This window comes from Megalops cyprinoides, chromosome 14 (assembly GCF_013368585.1).
Source record: "Megalops cyprinoides isolate fMegCyp1 chromosome 14, fMegCyp1.pri, whole genome shotgun sequence".
Lineage (NCBI taxonomy): Eukaryota > Metazoa > Chordata > Actinopteri > Elopiformes > Megalopidae > Megalops > Megalops cyprinoides.
In genome coordinates, this window is record NC_050596.1 from 22,312,634 (window position 1) to 22,331,744 (window position 19,111).

The 19,111-nt window shown below is 47.8% G+C and overlaps 1 protein-coding gene across 3 annotated transcripts in view; it reads left to right on the forward strand.

Moving 5' to 3' along the window:
• LOC118788862 (activin receptor type-2A-like) overlaps nt 1-19,111 on the forward strand; it is a 44,127-nt gene that overhangs the window by 21,469 nt on the left and 3,547 nt on the right. Inside the window, exons 2-9 of one of the 3 annotated variants that reach the window (XM_036545020.1) lie at nt 1,977-2,184; nt 3,422-3,531; nt 7,341-7,495; nt 12,565-12,588; nt 16,991-17,134; nt 17,650-17,793; nt 18,051-18,196; nt 18,537-18,651. In XM_036545020.1, coding sequence (XP_036400913.1) covers nt 1,977-2,184; nt 3,422-3,531; nt 7,341-7,495; nt 12,565-12,588; nt 16,991-17,134; nt 17,650-17,793; nt 18,051-18,196; nt 18,537-18,651 — 1,046 coding nt within the window. The remainder of the gene's footprint in view (nt 1-1,976; nt 2,185-3,421; nt 3,532-7,340; nt 7,496-12,564; nt 12,589-16,990; nt 17,135-17,649; nt 17,794-18,050; nt 18,197-18,536; nt 18,652-19,111) is intronic. The other 2 variants (XM_036545021.1, XM_036545022.1) reach the window with 2 other exon arrangements.

The following is a 19,111-nucleotide window of genomic DNA, read 5'->3' on the forward strand; positions in this document are numbered from 1 at the left end:
GTTAAAAGTGCCCATTGTGGTGAGGGTCAACAAGCTTTGCAAGCTTTGCAAGCGGTGCACGGCCTGACAATCGCTCCATTGATGCTCTGCCTGTTCAGCACGAAGCGCAGCGTGTGGGTTTAAATAAGGCCTTGATGTGACCCTCGTTCATGCATCTGCTAAATGTTCATTAAAATCCGGGCGTGGTCATGGCATCAGTCAGGCCGCGTGCTGAGGTGAGGAGGTCCTCGAAACCCTCAGGGCCTCGGCAGCCTCCCGTCATCTTCCTAAGAGCCTGTGACTTTGGCCCACTTGCAGAGACACAGGAAGCGGGGATGGCGAATCTCTTCTGCTGCTGCTAATAACGTGTAACCGGGAGTCACCGTGTAGCATCATGTGGTTACGTTGTACAGTGCTGCCCGCATGTCTGACGGAACTGGTGATTGTCCGGTTTAAACTGGAGAGGAGATTTACGGCCTGCATATGTGCTTGTGGTGTGGAAGCCGGCTGAGCCTAGGTGTAGGTAATTAGAGGCTTTCGCTGTAAATTTGATTGATTTTGGCATCACAAACAATCGGTGCCTTGAATGTAACACAAGCCAGGTACCATTCTCAGAATCCCCAAAATTTATGGAGTCCACAGCGTGCACACACACACACACACACACACATACACACACTGACACGTGCGTGCACACGATCACACACATACACTCACTCTGTCCTCAATACCTCTGGTGCATGATGGGAAATGTGTTTATGGACGCACTGCTGGACCTTGTCCTGTAGTTTCAGGACACTAGCATGTGACACGCATCAGTCACATAGTGCCCTGAAATTACTTTTCTTTACAGTTAAATATTAATAACATGCCTCTGTATAGGTGTGCACACTGATGTTTATATTGGAACCAGTACTGTCCTTCGAATGTATGTGTGTATTTATACTACATGACATTACATTATTGGCATTTAGCAGACACTCTTATCCAGAGTGACTTACATCAGTTACAGGTTTTTACAACATTGTCCATTTATACAGCTTGATATTTACTGAGGCAATTGTAGAATTGTAGGTTAAGTGCTTTGCCCAAGGGTACAGCAGCAGTGCCCCAGCAGGGAATTGAACCAACAATCTTTCGGTTACAGGTCCTGCTCCTTAGCCACTATGCTACACTGCCGCCCCTGTTTGCATCTGTACATATATATGTGTGTCTGTGGAACTGGGAGGGGTCCCCATGTGTATCAGCTGGCCTGTATGCGTCAGTGAGAAGCAGAGGGATGCTGTGCAGGGTCTGAGGAGTGACCTGCCTTCACTGTGCTGTGAGAGTGGCTTGGAGAGCATGCCAGCGTCAGTGTGGAGATCCCTCTCACGTGTGTGTGTGTGTGTGCGCGCGCACGCACACGCTACAGAGAGACGGTTCCATTTACCGTTCAGCTTTTTTTGTTTCTTTTTTTTTTTTTTTTAACTCTCCGGGTCCGTCGGGAGTGAGACCTGCTGTAAAATGCATAGCATCTCTAAAATTAGGGCACCATCTCTGAGAGTGACAGCGAGCTTGCCGTCCTCCGCGGCCCTGTGCACCTCTAAATCACGTGGCGTGCACATGTGTATGGGCTTGCGCATATGTGTGGGGCTCTGGAAACACAACTTCGAAATACACGCAGGCAGATTTACTATTTAACACTATTTAACTGTTTATGCCGAATAAGTCTCTTTTGATGTGTAGCATAATAAATGTATATTACATATATTTACTCTGTCTATATTACTGTAGTATATATCTATGTATATGTGTACACACATTATGTAGCCTGTTTTGTGATATGTATTATACATCTATAAGTATTTGTATATATTGCAGTATGTATGTGTTCAGTATATTGTAGTCCATTGATTTAAGTGGCCCTTGTATGAAATAAGTGTTTCTGCACAGTTTACTGCACCTTAATGAATTGTTTCGGGATTGCCACTCACCGTCTCCACCCCCCTCTCCTGCAGGCGCGATCCTGGGCCGCTCTGAGACACAGGAGTGCGTTTACTACAACACCAGCTGGGAGAAGGACCGCACCAACCGCAGCGGCATCGAGCCCTGCTTCGGCGAGAAGGACAAGCGGCGGCACTGCTTCGCCACCTGGAAGAACATCTCCGGCTCCATCGAGATCGTCAAGCAGGGCTGCTGGCTGGACGACGTCAACTGTTACGACAGGTAGGCCGGGCGCCCGCGTTAGCCTGGCTCCCCTCCCCCCGCCCTCCGCTGAATGAGCCTTTTTCTGGGAAGGAAAGGACAGGGAAACAGATAAACCAGCGCTTATCTCCCGCCTTTTCACGGCCTGGCCGCAGAGGGAGAGAGAGAGGCAGCGATCATACAGAGGGAGTAATAGATATTACAGTAGAGGCGTACGATGCTCAAATTCAGAGTGACAGCTTGCAAGTGCAGATGTGGTGGAGAAAATAAAGTGTTTTAACTGCAGGATCTCGCAGCCGGTATGGATCGCTTCGCTACAACATGCTAAAATGAATTGTCTGTTTATAAAACTTTGCTTTATAAGCTGTGTAGTTAAATGCCGTTGCCAAGACAGCCGTAATTGCCAATTAGGGGGCACGGCTAAATGTTGGAGTAAGACGTTACGAGACAGAAGGGGGACAGTGTTCCGCGCCCGCCGGCGGGTACAGTGGACGCCTGTGTCCGATTCGCCGCGCTGTACAGCTGACGCATATTTATCCCACCCCAAGCATGAAAACATTTTAATATCCCGGTGATTGTGTAATCGCTCTCTGGCAGCGTGGAGTCTTTTTTTTTTTTCCAGGTGATCAAGCTTTTTGATAATAGTCCCCCATATTTTTTTTTTTTTTTTTTTTTTATCTGATTCGGCTTGCAACGGAGCCAAGTTGAAAAACATTCCTGTGCGCCAGCATCTGCACGGGGAAAAAAGCAACAGAGCTTCAAACGAGGGCGAGCGCTTGTCCCGGCTCGTCGGCGCAGCCGCGGCTGTCCCGCTGTGCGGTCGCAGGATCGATCTGCGCCGGGGGAGCTCCCGCGCTCGGCACTGCAGGATTATCGCTGCACGCTAACAGATGCTTATTAATACACAGGCACTCGCGTGCTGAAACAGTGTAAACAGTCACGTAGATGCGCTGCCCCCGGGCCCTTTGTGGCTTGGAGTTTATGGGACACAGTCAGCCAGAATTTCTAGTTCCTGGAATAAAATATTGCAGGGAAATGCAGGTGTATGTGACCTTTGTTTTTTTTTTTTTGTGTTTTTGTTTTCTCACTCATCTCGCTCACTAGTATCATTGTACATGCATGCATAGTGCAGAACAGTGTAGCCCATGTCCCCAGGGAGTCTTGTTTGAGGCAGACGGTTTTTATTTTGTGATGGTAACAGTGGATTTTGTGTGTGTGTGTGCGCGCATGTGTGCGCTTGTGTCTTGTCTCTCTACAGCAGCGAGTGTGTGGAGAAGAAGGAGGGGCCGGACGTCTTCTTCTGCTGCTGCGAGGGGAACATGTGCAACGAGAAGTTCTTCTACAGCCCCGACACCCAGGCAGTGCAGAGTAAGTGTTCCTTCCCGCCACGGCGGAACCCTCTCTGTCTGTATGGCGTGACCCGTCATCGGCAGCAGCGGCGGGCGCGAGCACGTCAGCGGGGCCACAGGGCATGGTGGAGAAATCTGACAGGACTGCGGACATATAGGTGACCTCTGGCCCTTAAGATTTACCATGGCCGAGCACAGCCCTGAACAGAGGGCAGTTACCTTCCGTGCTTAAAATGGGCTCCCGCCTCTTAATTTCCCTGGATACCTCACGTGCCTCAGGTACAAGACAAGCAGGCCTCGTACAGCTGTTGCCCAGAAAGCAACACCCCCATTTTTGTTTATAAAATGTTTCAAAGTAAAAAAAAAAAGTAAAGCGTTTGAAGTGAAAATTTACAGAACCAGAAGATTTAATTCAGAAATGATTTTTTGTTTTAAAGGCTTTTTGGGGGATACTCTCTGGGCAACCCTGAAACATGATGAGAAAAGCAATTGAGCCTTTATCAAAGGCTGTCGGTCTTGGACTCTTTTTGGAAAGACAGTGATTCCCCTACTCTCACTCTATCCAGATGTACTAATCCATAATGCCTACAGGGCAGAACGTTAGTCTAAACTTGATCTGCCGTTGGGGTGAATGTGGTGTGTAATGTAGTCCCGAATTTCCCCTGCCTGCTGCCAGCTTAGCCTTCGGGATCGTTTGCATGGTCTTGATATTGCCAGAGTTGATTAGCTTTTCTCTTGACAAACGCCTAACTCAGCTAAGAAACAGACATTTCTGTGTCACCTTTTGTAAGGGGATCGTTGTTAAAAGTTGCGCGATAAGCAAATAAATAAATGTATTTTGGGAGGTAAAGCACAGAGGACTGTGAATGAGTGCCTTTCTTCTTACTCCAGAAAAGGCTTTTTTTTTGGCAATGGTATGATTTTCCATTGCATTACTACACAGAACACCTCTCAGAGTTTAAATCAGAGTAGGGAAGTCCCTGTTCAACCACTCATGAAATTTTTTTTTATCTTAATTTTTTATGTCGGTATGCTTGTATAGAGAGATTTTTTCCCACCCATCATTTATATTTAGCTACAGGGTCACAACATCCTCAGCCAGCAGTAAAATATATCTATATCTCCTTTGGTCTCTGTACCAATATATCACAATCCTGTCTGAACTTGCACCGCTAGTCTTTAATATAACTCAACTGAAATAGCCAAGGAAGAAAGCTGTCTCATAATCACTGTACTGTAAGTGCAGTGCCTTCATTTAGGGAATCTTTCCATCATATTGTTTACCTGATCTTCTAAACAAGTCGAAGTTTTTTTTTCTCGGTGTTGTGGAAATACAACGCTTCAAACAGGCTTGTGTACGCTGTGGCTTCATAGGCAAGACATTGAAAGGTACTGATAGCTTTATGATGAAGGGTGGCTCTGTGAGAAAATGCATCTCTGGAAAAGTTTTTGGTTGGACGTATCAAGCATTTCCAAACCAGCCTCGTCAGGGCTGTTGACTCAGTGCAGGCAAGGGAGGGCCAAGTAAACGCATTCCATGGGTTACATTTTCAAATGCCTCTTGGCTTTTCCTTTAAATTCTAAAACAAATTTCAAGCTCAAATTAGATGAACATAATCAATCAGTTTAAATAATCCAATTAAAGCAAATAGCGTGATTTTACAGAGAACATCTCTCATTGCCCTTGCAATCCTAGTCCTTGTGGCTAAACTATCCAACATGGATACTTGTTGTGTGTTGCTGAACTATGTGGGCTGTTTGAAACTGGAAACTCTTGGTTTCATTGCTGATCCCCAGAGTTCAGCAAGGTGTATGCTTTACCTCAGCAGCTCCAGCAAGAGCCCAGCTGGATAAATGGGCCCGAATATGGAAGGTGTAAAATGGTAAGTGCTAATCGTGCCAGATAAGTGTGTCATTCAAACACAATGAGTGGAGCATAGTGCGCACTTTGAGCCAGACAAGATAAAAAAAAACCCCATGTGGGTCGGGAGCAGGCCACCGTAGTCAGGCTTGGGAAAAGATGCTATCGCATCTAAATTCCCCCGTGTTTTTTTGACGCAAATGACACAATTAAAAATTTACATTTGCAACAAGTGCAATGTGGTCAAATGTCTGTCTCACAGCTGATCTAACTGATGCAAGTAAACCACTGAAAAACTGTGTGTGGTGTTGCGCGTAACACATGTAAAAAAAAAAATTGTATTTGCTCATGTAAATTTGACCATCGCATGGAGCGCTATAACAATCCCATCCATAAACATCTCATATACAACACAAAAGCTGAGATGAAAAATAGGCTGATACTGTGTTATATCAACAACAAAACAACAATAAAGTGCAGGGTTGGAGGACTTGTTAATTATGAGTTCATTGACGGCATACAAGGATTTTGTTGGCATGGACATATTTTTAAAGCTGAACTCGTGACTCGTTAGGAGTCGAAAATATGTGTTCCCAAAATGAGCATGCAGTATGTCTCACCTTTGAAGAACAGGAAATGTGTTAACAAGTACTTAAGTAGAAAATCGTTAGTACATAAAGCAGGTCTCTAATGTTTCTATAGCTCCTGTCACCGACAGAAAGCCTCTGTTAGCATGGAGGAATCTAGAGAACATGGTGGCGTTTAGCGGTGTGAGCCGCCACAGGGGGTGTCACGCCAGTGCCCGCATTAACCACTCGGTCCTCTGAGGGGACGCCGCGGTCACCGCATGTCTCTAATCTCGGGCTCAGCACAGCTCAGGAGCCAAACCGGTTCTGTCACAGAGACGGGGAGCGGGAAACCGTGGCAGTAACCGAAACGCCCGGGATGGCAGCGAGAGCCTGATCAGATGTAGCCCTCGCACACAGCCCTGTGAAATGAACCGGCTTTCTGTGGGACTGCGGAAATCCTGCCCTCTTACCACGTCACACAAACTTGAATCATCCCCAGATTTACTCCTTAAGGACTTCTTAACAGGACTTTTGCAGCCACATTGTTGTAGACTGGAGGCTTTGTGAATCTTGCTGAAATCTACGAAGGGGGTTGGGACAGGTGTCATTCTCTGGGCTAAATGTAATTGGATGTATTTGTCAAAAAAAATCATTGCACCACATCATTGGTATGATTGTGCGAGTGTGTGAGAGAGTGCAAGAAGGTGCCTTTGTGTAAACGTTCCTACGGGCTGTAACACACAACCCAGGACTTGCGGTGTTAGAAGGGAAAACTGAAAGCTACTTGTTTACAAATCCAGGCAGCCTCAGTGCAAACTGAGAATGCCTGGCTGTTTCACAAGCAAAATGACCCTGTGGGGGGTGGCACTCAGCTCTAACATACAGGAACTGACAGGAGTCTTAAGATTTTTGTTCGCCTACTTATCAGAGATGGGCCAGATAACATTTCTGTACTCTGTGCTGGAGATTTGTTCTGATAAAGGTGCTCTGTGTGTGAATAGGTGTTGATACGCTTCTCTGAAGAGTTGTTTTTTTAGTCATCTGCTCTTTTGTATTTTCTGTGCGCACTTCCGCCAGAGTGAAATGTCTTATCACACGTGGACTGACCTGCTTTTTTTTTCTCTCCCCCCTCCTTCTTTCCTCACTTTCCTCTGTTTTTTTTTTGCTTTTTTTTTGCTCCCTCATTTCCTCTCTCCATTGTTCCATTTTTCTTCCATTCTCTTTTCTTCCCCCCATGTATTTACTTTCCCCCTCTCTTTCTCCCCCTCTTCCCCATCTCCCTCTCTCCCTCTTCTTTCTACTCCCATTTCTCCCTCCTTTCCCACTCTCTTCCCCTCCTTTCTGACTCTCTCCTGTCCTGCTCTCCCCCTGTCCCGCTCTTGCCTCCTCTCTCCACAGCGACCTTGAACCCGTTCACGCAGCCACCCCCGCTGTTTAACACCCTGCTGTACTCTCTGGTGCCCATCATGGCCATCGCGGCCATCATCCTCTTCTCCTTCTGGATGTACCGCCATCACAAGCTGGCATACCCCCCAGTCCTGGTGCCAACCCAAGTAAGTCTAACCCTCGCCCAAATCATTTGAACACCACATTTCAGCCACACTTCTGAACAGATACAACATCAGCAGTATTACCGCTACTACTTAAGCGTCACTATGTAAGCTCATAATGGTTGCAGGCCATGCTGGTGTACAGTGGCTTTGTCAGTGTTCAGTGTGTGTCCATCTTGTTTGGAGAATCCCGGAGATAAACCGCCTCCGCTTTATGTGACATGACGGCAATAACGGTGATCTAATCCGCCGCTGTCATGCCTCGGTCCTGTGCCTTAGCAGATCTGTGTCACTGGTCCTCACGTGACATGCCCAAACACATTCACCAGGCCCCCATAACTTGCATACTCATTATTTTTGATTGGTGCCTGTCATATTGGATATATAGTATGCAAAGGCACAGCCTCAGCCTTATGTCCTGATCTGGCAGAACGCAACTGGTGCCAGTAAGGTGTCAGCTGATGAAATGCTGTCATTCAGACTGCTTTAGTGGCTGACTTCCTTTAAAACCTACCCACAGTCCCAGAGAGCCTGAGATGGTACATCCCAGGGGGATTGCATGACTGGATTGATTACTATGCTAAATGAATGCAGGTGGCAGTGTTCAGCACAAGAAATGCTGAGTACCTGGAGCACACGGTCACATGCGTTAATTTAGTGTGGTAAATGATCCAGTTAAGAGCTCAGGTGGAACAAAAACCAGGATCATCTCCAGCACTGTTGGAGCACACTTCCCTGGCCTCAGTTTAGATGTACCAAGATGGCATGGGAGCAGCTTGCTATGAATGCTATGAAAGGTCCATCAGCTCTTGGTCAGATTTCAGCTTCACCTCGTCTTATACAAAAACACTGTGCGCAACAGCGTAGCAAAATGGGTGCCTTATAGTGTTAGAAATCCAGCCCCGTGTTTCCATGGCTCCGGAGGCTTCAGGGTCCTGGGTTTTCTTGAGGCCACGTAGGAGTTTTCTTTGTAGTTAGCCTCACTATTAACCATTTAATGTGACTCTGATAAGGGCTGGAAATGAAGTTTACATTTTGTGGAAGAGGTCTTCAAATTCGCAAGGAGTACCAGGGACAGTTTTTTGTTGGCCATACCAACCACACAGCGAGCAAGCTGTTTTCTTTAGATATGCTTGGCACTTCCATCTAGACACCTCCCTTGGGTTTCATTTTCTCAGAACTACCCTGTGTGCCCCACACTAGCATGCTTTCATTAGACTGAGAACCACTTGCTCCAAGTATGGCTTGTAGAACATTGTTTTAGATTTTGATGTTATTTCAATAAAATGGCTAGAAAATGCCAATTTTATACACTTGCTTGGTGCAGAGAGCTTCTCACAGCAACATCCAGGTATTTATTCACATGGCTAACAATATGGCGCACACCCCCGACAGAGCAGATAGATCAGCCCTCATTCACTAATGGCGATGCAGAGCCATCAATGAGTTTTAATTAGGAGTCCACCTACAGCGTTTTACAAATTCTTTGGAGAGAGCTGGGGTTAATTAATAAGAAAAAGCACTTGGTGCAGGAAGACTGAACAATACACAGCAGCTTATTTTCATACAGTTGACAACTGGCAAGAAAACCTATTATGTTTATAACAAGGAGCTACAGGCACATGGGGAAATAATCCTAACAAATACATTTAGTACAGTCTTTGTTTCCATTACTGTACATGTACTGTACATACTGTAAAATGTCAAAATATACTGCAATAGTTATGCAGCACCATGTTAGGAGACAGAAAAGGTGTCTGCCAGCCCTGACCCTAGCCTCTGATTAAACAGTTACTATGCCTGTAAGCAACAGGAAGTCAGAGACTCTACTGTACCATGCCCTACTGTAACACTTATCTGGCATTTTGAGCAAGAGGATTTTTTTTGACCTCTTAAATGATTCAGTCCCACCACTGTCCCTGCTGACGGTTGTGTTGTGTCTGTGCGTGCGCATGTATGTGTGTGTGTGAGGTGGTGAGAGTGATGTGGTTGGTGTATGTTTTTGCTGGTAAGAAACACAACAGTTTGTACAAGAGGCTATGAAAGCACGGCCACAGTAGGCTGCAGAGGAAAATGACTTCACCCCCAAAAAATGCGATCAGTAGCAGGCTTTCTTTTTTTTTTTTTAAAACAAGCTCTTGCGTCAACAATAGCGCTTTATTTGTAACAAAGAGGCTCAATCTGTTGCGAATCAGTTCCGCATGGTCTGGGAGCAGTTTCCTCTCAGCGATGTGCCCCCTCTCTCAGCGCCCCCAAGACACAGAGTCTAAGCAGGTTTGCCGCGCGGTAACTGCTCCAGGATGTTACCTGGACAAGAGTTCTGCGTGTTCGCTCCTCCTTGGCATGGCCGTGTGTTTACAACAAGTGGAGTCATGCCACGAGTTGGGAAATAAAAACCCCCTCGAAGGGGAGGGCTCGTCGTGTGGTTGAGGTACCCCCCGCAACCGCCCCACCCCACCCCACCAGCCGAGGTCAGAGACGCAGGCCGCCGTGACCGCGGTGAGTCATCACGAGCCTCTCAACATCCACGCTCTTTACCGTCCTGACGCCCGTCTCCCCCTGTCCCCCTGTCCCCCTGTCCCCCCCCCATGGCCCCTCTTCACATGGGGCACCGTAACAAAAGCAGGCTGCGGTGGAGTGCGTACCTTCCCATTCATGACTTCCTCTGCACCGCGGCTCCACGGCGGGCGTCCCGAACAGAGAGGCAGGAGAGAGGAGTAAACGGATAAATAATGCAGGCACATCGCTCGCACGCTTTTAGCTCCACTACTATAAAAAGGCCTCTTCTGAGGCAGGCCCACGTCAACATCAAAGTTTAATCAATAACACATCTGCTCGGAACACACACGCTCCCGCTGACCTTTGACTTCGGACCCGCTGCCCCCACCCGCTGCGGTTACACTCTCAATTGCTATACTGCCTCTAATATGACTTTATTGCACAGATGGAATTGGAAATAGCTGCGTTTTATGCCGAAAGCTCGCCTCCGAAGGAATGTTGCGATTGATGAATGACGCACATTACTTTCATGTCGCTGCAAGTGTTTTCCTGTATAATGCCAAACCCTAATCAATGGAGGTGAATCAGTGCAGAAAGTACAGCAATAATGATGAAGTAGCACATTTTTGCACGTTAGATGTAAAAGCAGCCATTAAAGGGGCAGGATTTTCAGTCTGAGTGCAAGAGCATTTCATGTAGCCGTATTAGCACTAAGATTATGCAGGATCTTACTGAACTCTGTTCCTGAACAACCCTGTGAAACAATGTCTGTGCAACATTATGTAAGCTGTTTGTGTGAAAGAACTGCTGTATGCTGTAACTCAGAATTTGTTAGCTCTGAATTCAAAACGTTCTTAATTGGCAATAATTAGTTGATATTGACCAATGTAACACCCACAAAGTGTAATAATTTGTGCTGTGACACTAGTTTACTGTCAGCATTTAACATTTTCATAGTTCTGTATAAATTATTTAAAATAAAACCAAGAAAGTCATTCATACTTCGGGGCCTGCTCACCACACTGATAATGCCCATGGGAAATGGTCTGTAATCATTACAAACACTTTTGTAATGTATTAAAAAGGCAGAGCATAGTACACCAGTTCTCTCTACTGTTCTGGCATTACACTTTCTCAGAAAAATGTACTTTGCTCACTCATGGACAAGCCAAGCCTGCACTGTGGGTGTCCCAGGTTTCTTTGCCCTCTTGAATAGTCTTGTATGACGCATTTTCTGGCCGCTTGATACTCTTACCCTATTTTGTCTTTGTTTTCACTTTCTGAACGGTAACAATATAAGCCTAAAAAGGATGCTTTATAGTAGCTCAGACGCCCCATTTCTGTGGCAGGTACATGTCTCGTGTCACATCTGCAGGAGCCGGGATCTGAACGGTCCCTGCAGTGAGGTTTCCAGAAGCAGAGCCGCTGAAAGGTGCAGGGTCCCCGTGCAGCGGCCGGGGCTGTTCAGACATGCCCACCACCTCGCCCCCGCGGCCACCGTTCCCGGCGCTCAATGTGATCCAAATCACTGGGGGAGGAGGAAGCGCTCATTCATTATTGATCCGCTTTTTATAGGCGGCTCCTGTTAGGAATGCTTATCAGGAGAGCATTGCGGAGCAGCAGAGGGTTTTTTGTGTGGGGGTGGGGTGGGGGGGGGGTGACCTTTAAAGGTCAAGACTGTTTTGGTCCAGCGGCCCAAACAATAAAAACGCAGAACACACACTCTTCAGGGCTCACCCTTACTCTGAAAAGACCCTCGTCACCGAACAGTGGCGCTGCTATGCGGCTTGCAGCGTTACAAGGTTGCTGCAGCGTCACAGGAACGTAAAGGGAATGTTCTGCATCTTCTGACTCAGAGATGGGGATGAATGAAAACCCGCCCAAAGATGAGGGTTTATCGAGTCTCACTGTCCTGGCATCTGAAATACCTACAGAACAAAGTCCGTCTCATTTTTATAGCTTTTTATAGGCTGAGGATCCAGTAAAACACATGTGGAATAATTATACCTTAATGCTGCTGTGCTACGCCGGTTTAATTTCATTTACCATGTGGGCCTCATTTCCTCTTAATAGCATGAGTGGTTCACTTCTACAACAATAGATTGCTCTTCAGCGTGAATGGAGTAAGGGGCTATAACTTGTCAGTTCTTTTCTTGTAATAGCCTCTACGTTTTGAGTGCTTTGGCTCGTCCTTGTCCGTGACCAGTCTTCACACGGCTCATAGCTCTGATTTACAAAGCTGTCCACCTTTTTAGGGAAGGATCAGGTTGCAGCCCCTCCGATGTTGATGTCCAGGTTTGCAGCTGCTACTGCTGTGACATTACCTGCAGAGTCCTGTTTGTTATCACACCTCAATTTTTCTATATCCTGAGCTGAGGTCAATGCAGCTGGGATTTATTCAGCCCTAGGCTGTGCAGACCACTGTTCCCAGATCAGGTGCAGAAGAGAGGGAGGGGGAAAAAAAAAACACTTTTCAGGCTTTGTCATCAATCACCCACTGAAGCTGTTGTATCTGCCTCCATTTCACCCTCACTGGAAACTGTAATTTCTTTTTGCCTCTTTTCCTTTGCTAGCACGCCTTTCATATAATGATAGAGGTAAGATAAGTTTAATTAACTCCAACTTTTCCAATGCATTTTTTTTTTTTTTAAAGGGGAGCCTGATATTCTGACCGTTGCTTATTGTACGCCCCCCCCCCCCCCCCACCCCCTTCATTTCTGTATGGTGATACCCTTACGTTTTTAACATGTTTCGCCCGCTCGCAGTTACATTGGCACCCTAATGATTTTTTTTTTTAATTTAGAGCCTTGTTTTGCATGGTTGTCATGTTCTCCGTCGCCCGCGCTGAAAGCACTGCAGAACCCGAGCTGAATCTAAGTGCATGCACTGATGAGACCGCGTCTGGCGCTCCTGCGCACTTCCTTGAGCATGGATGTCCTCTTGTGAGCGTTGTCTTCTGCATTGCTCTTTTAGCGTTCGGATGTAATGCAATTAAGGCAAATTGGATTTAACCATGTTTGTGAAAATATGAAAAAGGCCTTTTGTGGTTTTTTTTTCTTTCTTTTCTGTAGAGCAACTTAAGCTCCATCAGACTGACACGTAGCGCCTTAATGCACTGAGTACAGAGAACCTAAAAATATGAGCAGCACAGCTTTGTGCGCTAAATTTGATAATGATGTCAAATAAACGGCCTCCCTTTTATATTTCCCCGCGCCGCAATAGTTTCCATGAAATATATAATTAATGTGAATGCCAGAAATTTGAGATTAAAAGGCTTAATACATACACGGGCTTAATTGAGTCAAAAGGCGTGTGTCACACTGGCGGTTAGCTCTCTATTAAACGATCTATTTTCTGAGCGCGTGGCGCGTATAAATAGTGGCGGCGTCCTTGATAACCCGTTGGAAAAGTGTGACGCTACTTTGAGAAAGCACTTAAAAAAAGCCCGGGGAAGAAGGCCAGCCCTGTTGTAATAAAAAAAAAAAAAAAGTCAGGGAAGGAGGGAGGGAGGGAGGCGGGGGGTAAACGGGAGAGGCGACAGATATTCTTTCATTTCCCGTCGTCTGCTGACAAAGTGTAATGCGCCCCTTCCAGCCACCCCGTGATTGGAGTCGGGATCCGGTGACACTGACACTTCAGCGGGCCACTGTACGTGCGCCGCTGCCCCAAGGAGGGGGTGGGGGGTGGGGGGGTGACAGATGCAGCGCGGAACAATGTTTGCAAGGAGGGGCCTGGTTTTTTTTTTTTTTTGAGCTTCGCCCCCTGCCCTCTTTTGCCTCCGCCCCCCTCTCCCAGCATTCCCGGACGGAGGCTCGCACTCATGCTCCCTCCTCTTTCACTGTATTAAATTATGGGGAATAAGCTTATTCAGGGCAACGCTCTTTCTGCTCACCCCCCCAGGCACCCTCAGCCCCCCCCCCCCACAAAGGTGCTGGCGCAGGACATTTTTGACAGGCGCCTCGCTGAAGTGACAGATATGAATAACGCATCGGGGTCCCGCTCTGCCTGGTAACAGACTCACCTCCCTCCCTTATCGCCATTGTACATTCCCATTAATTATGGATAATGGAACCTCGAGTGGCACGAAACCCTTCAGTGTGGGAAGGCTACCAATGGTGTGACTGCACCCCATAAGACAAAGCAAAAGGTCGTAACCTGCGCTGAGACGGCATCTGCTTCGGCCTCTACATGCTGGGATAGAGCCATCAGGACCGGCCTGTAAAACACGCTGGTGTATTTCCTCTTAAAAAGACATAAAAACCCCTGATATTATGTTATGGGCCCATCCGCGCTTCCATTACCGCCCAGGGACGTCTCTTCGATAAAAGCGGTATGGCTTTCAATTCAATTTTTACGACTCGGCATCTGTTTAATTATTGAAACTTCGCGAAACCCCAAACGTAAGCATGTAGCGCGGCGCGTGTTTATGGCGCTGACCCTGAACAATGTCACTGCAGTGGCTGTTGTTTACAGCCGGCGGACCGCCCGCCACCGGCCCCTGCTCCGGCCCGGGCACTTTTATTGGCGAATGCTCATTTTCTTCCTTCACGCCCGCAGTCCCTACGCGACGTCGGCCTCTGCGTGTTGCCCTTACAACAAATACGGTGTGCTACCAAACAGCGCGGTCTTGAAAAAACCTCACGGCTGTTTTTCCCCTCTTCTCTTGAGCTAGTTCATTTATATTTCATACCCCCCCCCCCCCCCCCCCCTCCCCTGCCCCTTCTCCGCCCCCCGCCCCCCCCCCCCCCCCCCTTGCTGTCGGAGGTTGCACGTGGAAACGATTAGTTTAATCCCGTGCGCTGGCTGATTTAACCCGTTTATTTTTGGAATGCTCTCGTCTATGTTTGCATGCGATCACGCTGCCCCGAGAGCCGCATGGATTGGCTCCCCCTCACATTACGCCCCTAGATACAGGCAAGCCTGTTTATTTTTGCTTCACTTCTGTTAGGACACCCTCCTTGCACTCTCTGCAGTGACATGTTGTGGGTTTTTTTTTTTTTTTTTTGAGGTGACCTGACATTTTCTGTTACGCATGTAATTTTCCAAAATGTTTTTTGAGTCTGGATTAGACCCACATATTATTCAAATGCTAAGTAATTTTCTCATCCCAAAGCTTATATGTGATATTGCCCATTTGTACCACTGGATATGTACCGAAGCAATTCACATTAAGCACGTTGTTTTAATGTCTCTGTGGGGATTTGAACCCTCCTGTCCTCCAGTCCCAGCTTGCCAAACCACCACACTCTCCTTGAGGTCATTTGTTACAGAGGCCTGAATTGTGGTTATGGCAGATAGGTGTGCATTGAGCCCCGGGATTGCGTTGGAGGACTGTGGTCTGGCTTGTCCTAGGCCTTCTGTACACACTTCCGCGGAGGAGTGATTGCTGGAACAGACACACGCACACAGAACTCAGTCACTTGCAGACATTCTTAACACCTCCCTCTGCCCTTTTATCGTGTTCCTTTCTGAGGAAGTCGTTTGGTTTTGCGCGGCTCCTTTGTTTCCTGTGAAGTTGGTGCTGTGTTGGTGTGTGCCAGAAGACCAGACACAGAGCTGTGATGGCACCTAAGCACGAAGCACCCAAACCCAATGGCTTTCTGTTGTTGTTTTTTTTTTTTTAACACCTGCAGAGCTAAGTCAGCTGGTGCTCAAAGCTGCCATTTCCTCTCACATACTAGAGCTGTGCCTCTTTGTGCTCTGCAGGCTAGCGCCCGCAGGACACCGGCTGGACGCTTCAGTGACCCGCCAGCCGTAGCATTGAAATCGCTTGCCCTCTCGTATAATTCGCATGCCACCGTTCACGTCCTGCCCCCCACAGTAAATGTGAGTGACGCTGCCTGATGTATGGAAGCTGCATCACGTCTGCACAGTTGTTCGTCCCACTTCGGGATTGGCCGAGGGGGAGTTCCCAGCAGGTCAGGGCGGATGAGCTGGCGCAGACACGTAAGCGGCTCTTCCTCTCTCCCGCTGAGGCCTGTTTATGGGACCCCCACGGAGAGAGAAGCGCTGACGCAGGGAGGGCGCCCAGACGGCACCCTGCCTCTTCCCCACTCAGTGTTCAAACAAGTTTCAGGACCGGAGTTTCGAGAGTGTCACTTACACGTATGGTGAGGGGTCTGTGCCCCCAACCCACACACACACACACACACACACACACAGGTGCCGCTGACAGAGGGAGCGGGATGTAAAAGTTTGGTTGGATATGGATTGCTCTCATCACTCCCTGAGCCCTTACACAATCTACCCAGCCTGCACGTGAGGGTCACCAGTCCACACAATCAAACAGAATACAATGAACTTTAATCCCTGCGAGCAGAAATTTGGATCGTCAGCAGCATCGTAAATGCAAGCATTATAAAGCACACAACAGGAGGATGTCACACAGGGGACATCCTGACAGAGGGATACCTGATGCAGCCTATCGGCGGCACCCGACCAGAATTAAAAGCACAAATGTTACACAACTGTGCAACTTCGTCAAACCTGGGAGTGGTTAAAAGATAAACAGCTACTGTTTCTGTGTCTTTGTGCTGGAGGGAATATCATCAGCCTGCCATTGTTGGTCTTTTCCTTGACCCTGTCATAGTTACCGCTGGCATTCAGTAGTAAAGGTCTTGTTAAAACAATGAGCAAACACCCACAGTCTGAAGGAGCTGCCTGGGTATTCTTGCGAAAGGGCAGCCGTTGCGGGTCCAGAGATCTTTGTACTGTTGATCGAGTGAAGTATCTATACATTGAAATACTGAGTTTTAAGTGAACTTGGTAGCTGGAAAATAAATTACTGTAAAAACTATTAAAGTTCATTTCCAGATTGAGGATCAGCTTTTTTCCCCTAGAGGGGTGTGATGGTAATGGACCAAACACCAGATGCAGATGGTTCTGTGTGCTCCGGAACAGTGCTCAGCGTAGGCCAGTGGCCTGCTGTCCGCTGCCAGTCACCCAGCTGAGAACAGATGTGCGAGTCCTTCCTGACGTGCCGCGTTTCTTGCCTTCCAGGACCCAGGGCCCACACCCCCCTCTCCTATCCTTGGACAGAAGCCATTGCAGTTGCTGGAGATAAAAGCCAGGGGGCGCTTTGGCTGTGTGTGGAAAGCGCAGCTGCTCAACGACTTTGTGGCTGTGAAGATTTTCCCCATTCAGGTACGTGCCAAGTGGTTTTCCTCGTGTCGCTTCAGGGTACTCAGGCCACTGCGCATTTAAATCTGAACACTTAGCTCTTCTCAGATGGTCTTAACAAGGTCTTTTTCAAGGCTTCTTTAAATAGTACCTCGGGTGATTATGTCAGATAATAAAGTAAAGGGAAAGCATTTGGTTGTTCTGAGAATTTACCAGTCAGGCTTCTTAAGGGCCATTGTCTTTGTGTTTGCATAGAATGCCCACATAAACACCTTACTTAGATATTTTTACAGTAAACTATAAATTGAGTTGGAGTTTCAGTTCTCTGCTCATGTTAAATGCCAGGTTTAAGGTAGACTGCAGCGTGCTGAGAGTGTCCCTGGGTTTGCAGTAAGCCTTACTCAGGGGCTGGAGCTCTGAAGCTGTGCTCGGTCGTGCCGCAGAATCGTGATGTTGAAGCGCTGTGCGCTGTGAGACCTTTGTCGCCCAGGCAGCGGTGTGGGCGTGACCCTCTCCTGCTGTACTCTGTCCCCCCGCAGGACAAGCAGTCGTGGCAGAATGAGTACGAGATCTACAGCCTGAGCGGCATGAAACACGAGAACATCCTGCACTTCATCGGTGCGGAGAAGCGGGGCACCAGCATGGACGTGGAGCTGTGGCTCATCACCGCCTACCACGAGAAGGTAACCGGGCCGGCGCAACGGCGCCCCCTGCTGGGAGGCTGCAGCAGACTGATGATGAAATGCCTCTGAGAGTGAGCCATTTGTCTTCTTCCAGCCAAAGAGTTGCAAAACGAAAATACCCTCCTCCCTGGGAGCCTAACTGGCAAGGGCTGGTTGGGTGCAGCTGCCCTCCTGTGGTTAAAAGCCACAGCTACAGCCATGTAATGTGTTGGCACAAGATGTACCACAGAGATACTGAAAATGTGTTCCCTCTGCAGGGTTCGCTGACTGATTATTTGAAGGCTAATGTGGTGTCCTGGAATGAGTTGTGTCACATCGCCCAGACGATGGCCCGGGGCCTGGCCTACCTGCATGAGGACATCCCCGGCCTGAAGGATGGCCACAAGCCCGCCGTTGCCCACAGGTGTGTTCCTATTGACTGATCCACATGCTGACCACCTCCCCCCCTTATTTCCATTGGTCATTTCACTATTGTCCCTGTACTAATCCACTTCTGCATGTAACATGTCACATGATTTATTGATGTTGCAGGGAAGATGTATCTTCCTCTACAGCCAGAAGCAGTCATAGCATGCATCATTATGAACCAAATATTGTGTTAATCTCCTGCTTCATCTCCCCAGTCTGCTAACACTCTCCTCCCCGGCCAAAAGCACCTACCCTAGTAATACATAGGTGTGGTCTCAGTGCCGTCCCTGTTACTCACGTGTCCCCTCTGACACCCCCCAACCCCCGGCACACAGGGACATCAAGAGCAAGAACATCTTGCTGAAGAGCAACCTGACGGCCTGCATTGCTGACTTCGGCCTGGCCCTGAGGTTCGAGGCAGGGAAGTCCGCCGGCGACACTCACGGGCAGGTGAGCCCTGTGTAACCGGCTCAATTTGTACTCTGCGATGTATTTTAAAGACGGAGACCCACGACGACGTAGCTGCATTCGTATTTATTGCCAGTCATCTGCATAAGAGTGCATGTAACAGAAAAGAAGAGGATCCACGATGTGGAATGAACGTTTCCACCTCGATCATCAGAGCGTACAGTAAAAGGGGGGGGGGGGGGGCGTACAGCGCAACGAGGGGGCAGCGCAGGTGGCTAACACATACACCCACGTGGACCAGATACATAATAATGATACGTATAGCCTAGTGATTAAACAAAACTATGTGATCGCCATATCTTTACACTTTCTAAAATAAAATATACAGAAACACAATGTTTGTAAAAGTAAAGAAAATCAATGCATACCTGCATAAGAGTGCATGTAACAGAAAAGAAGAGGATCCACGAGGTGGAATGAACGTTTCCACCTGTCAATAAAC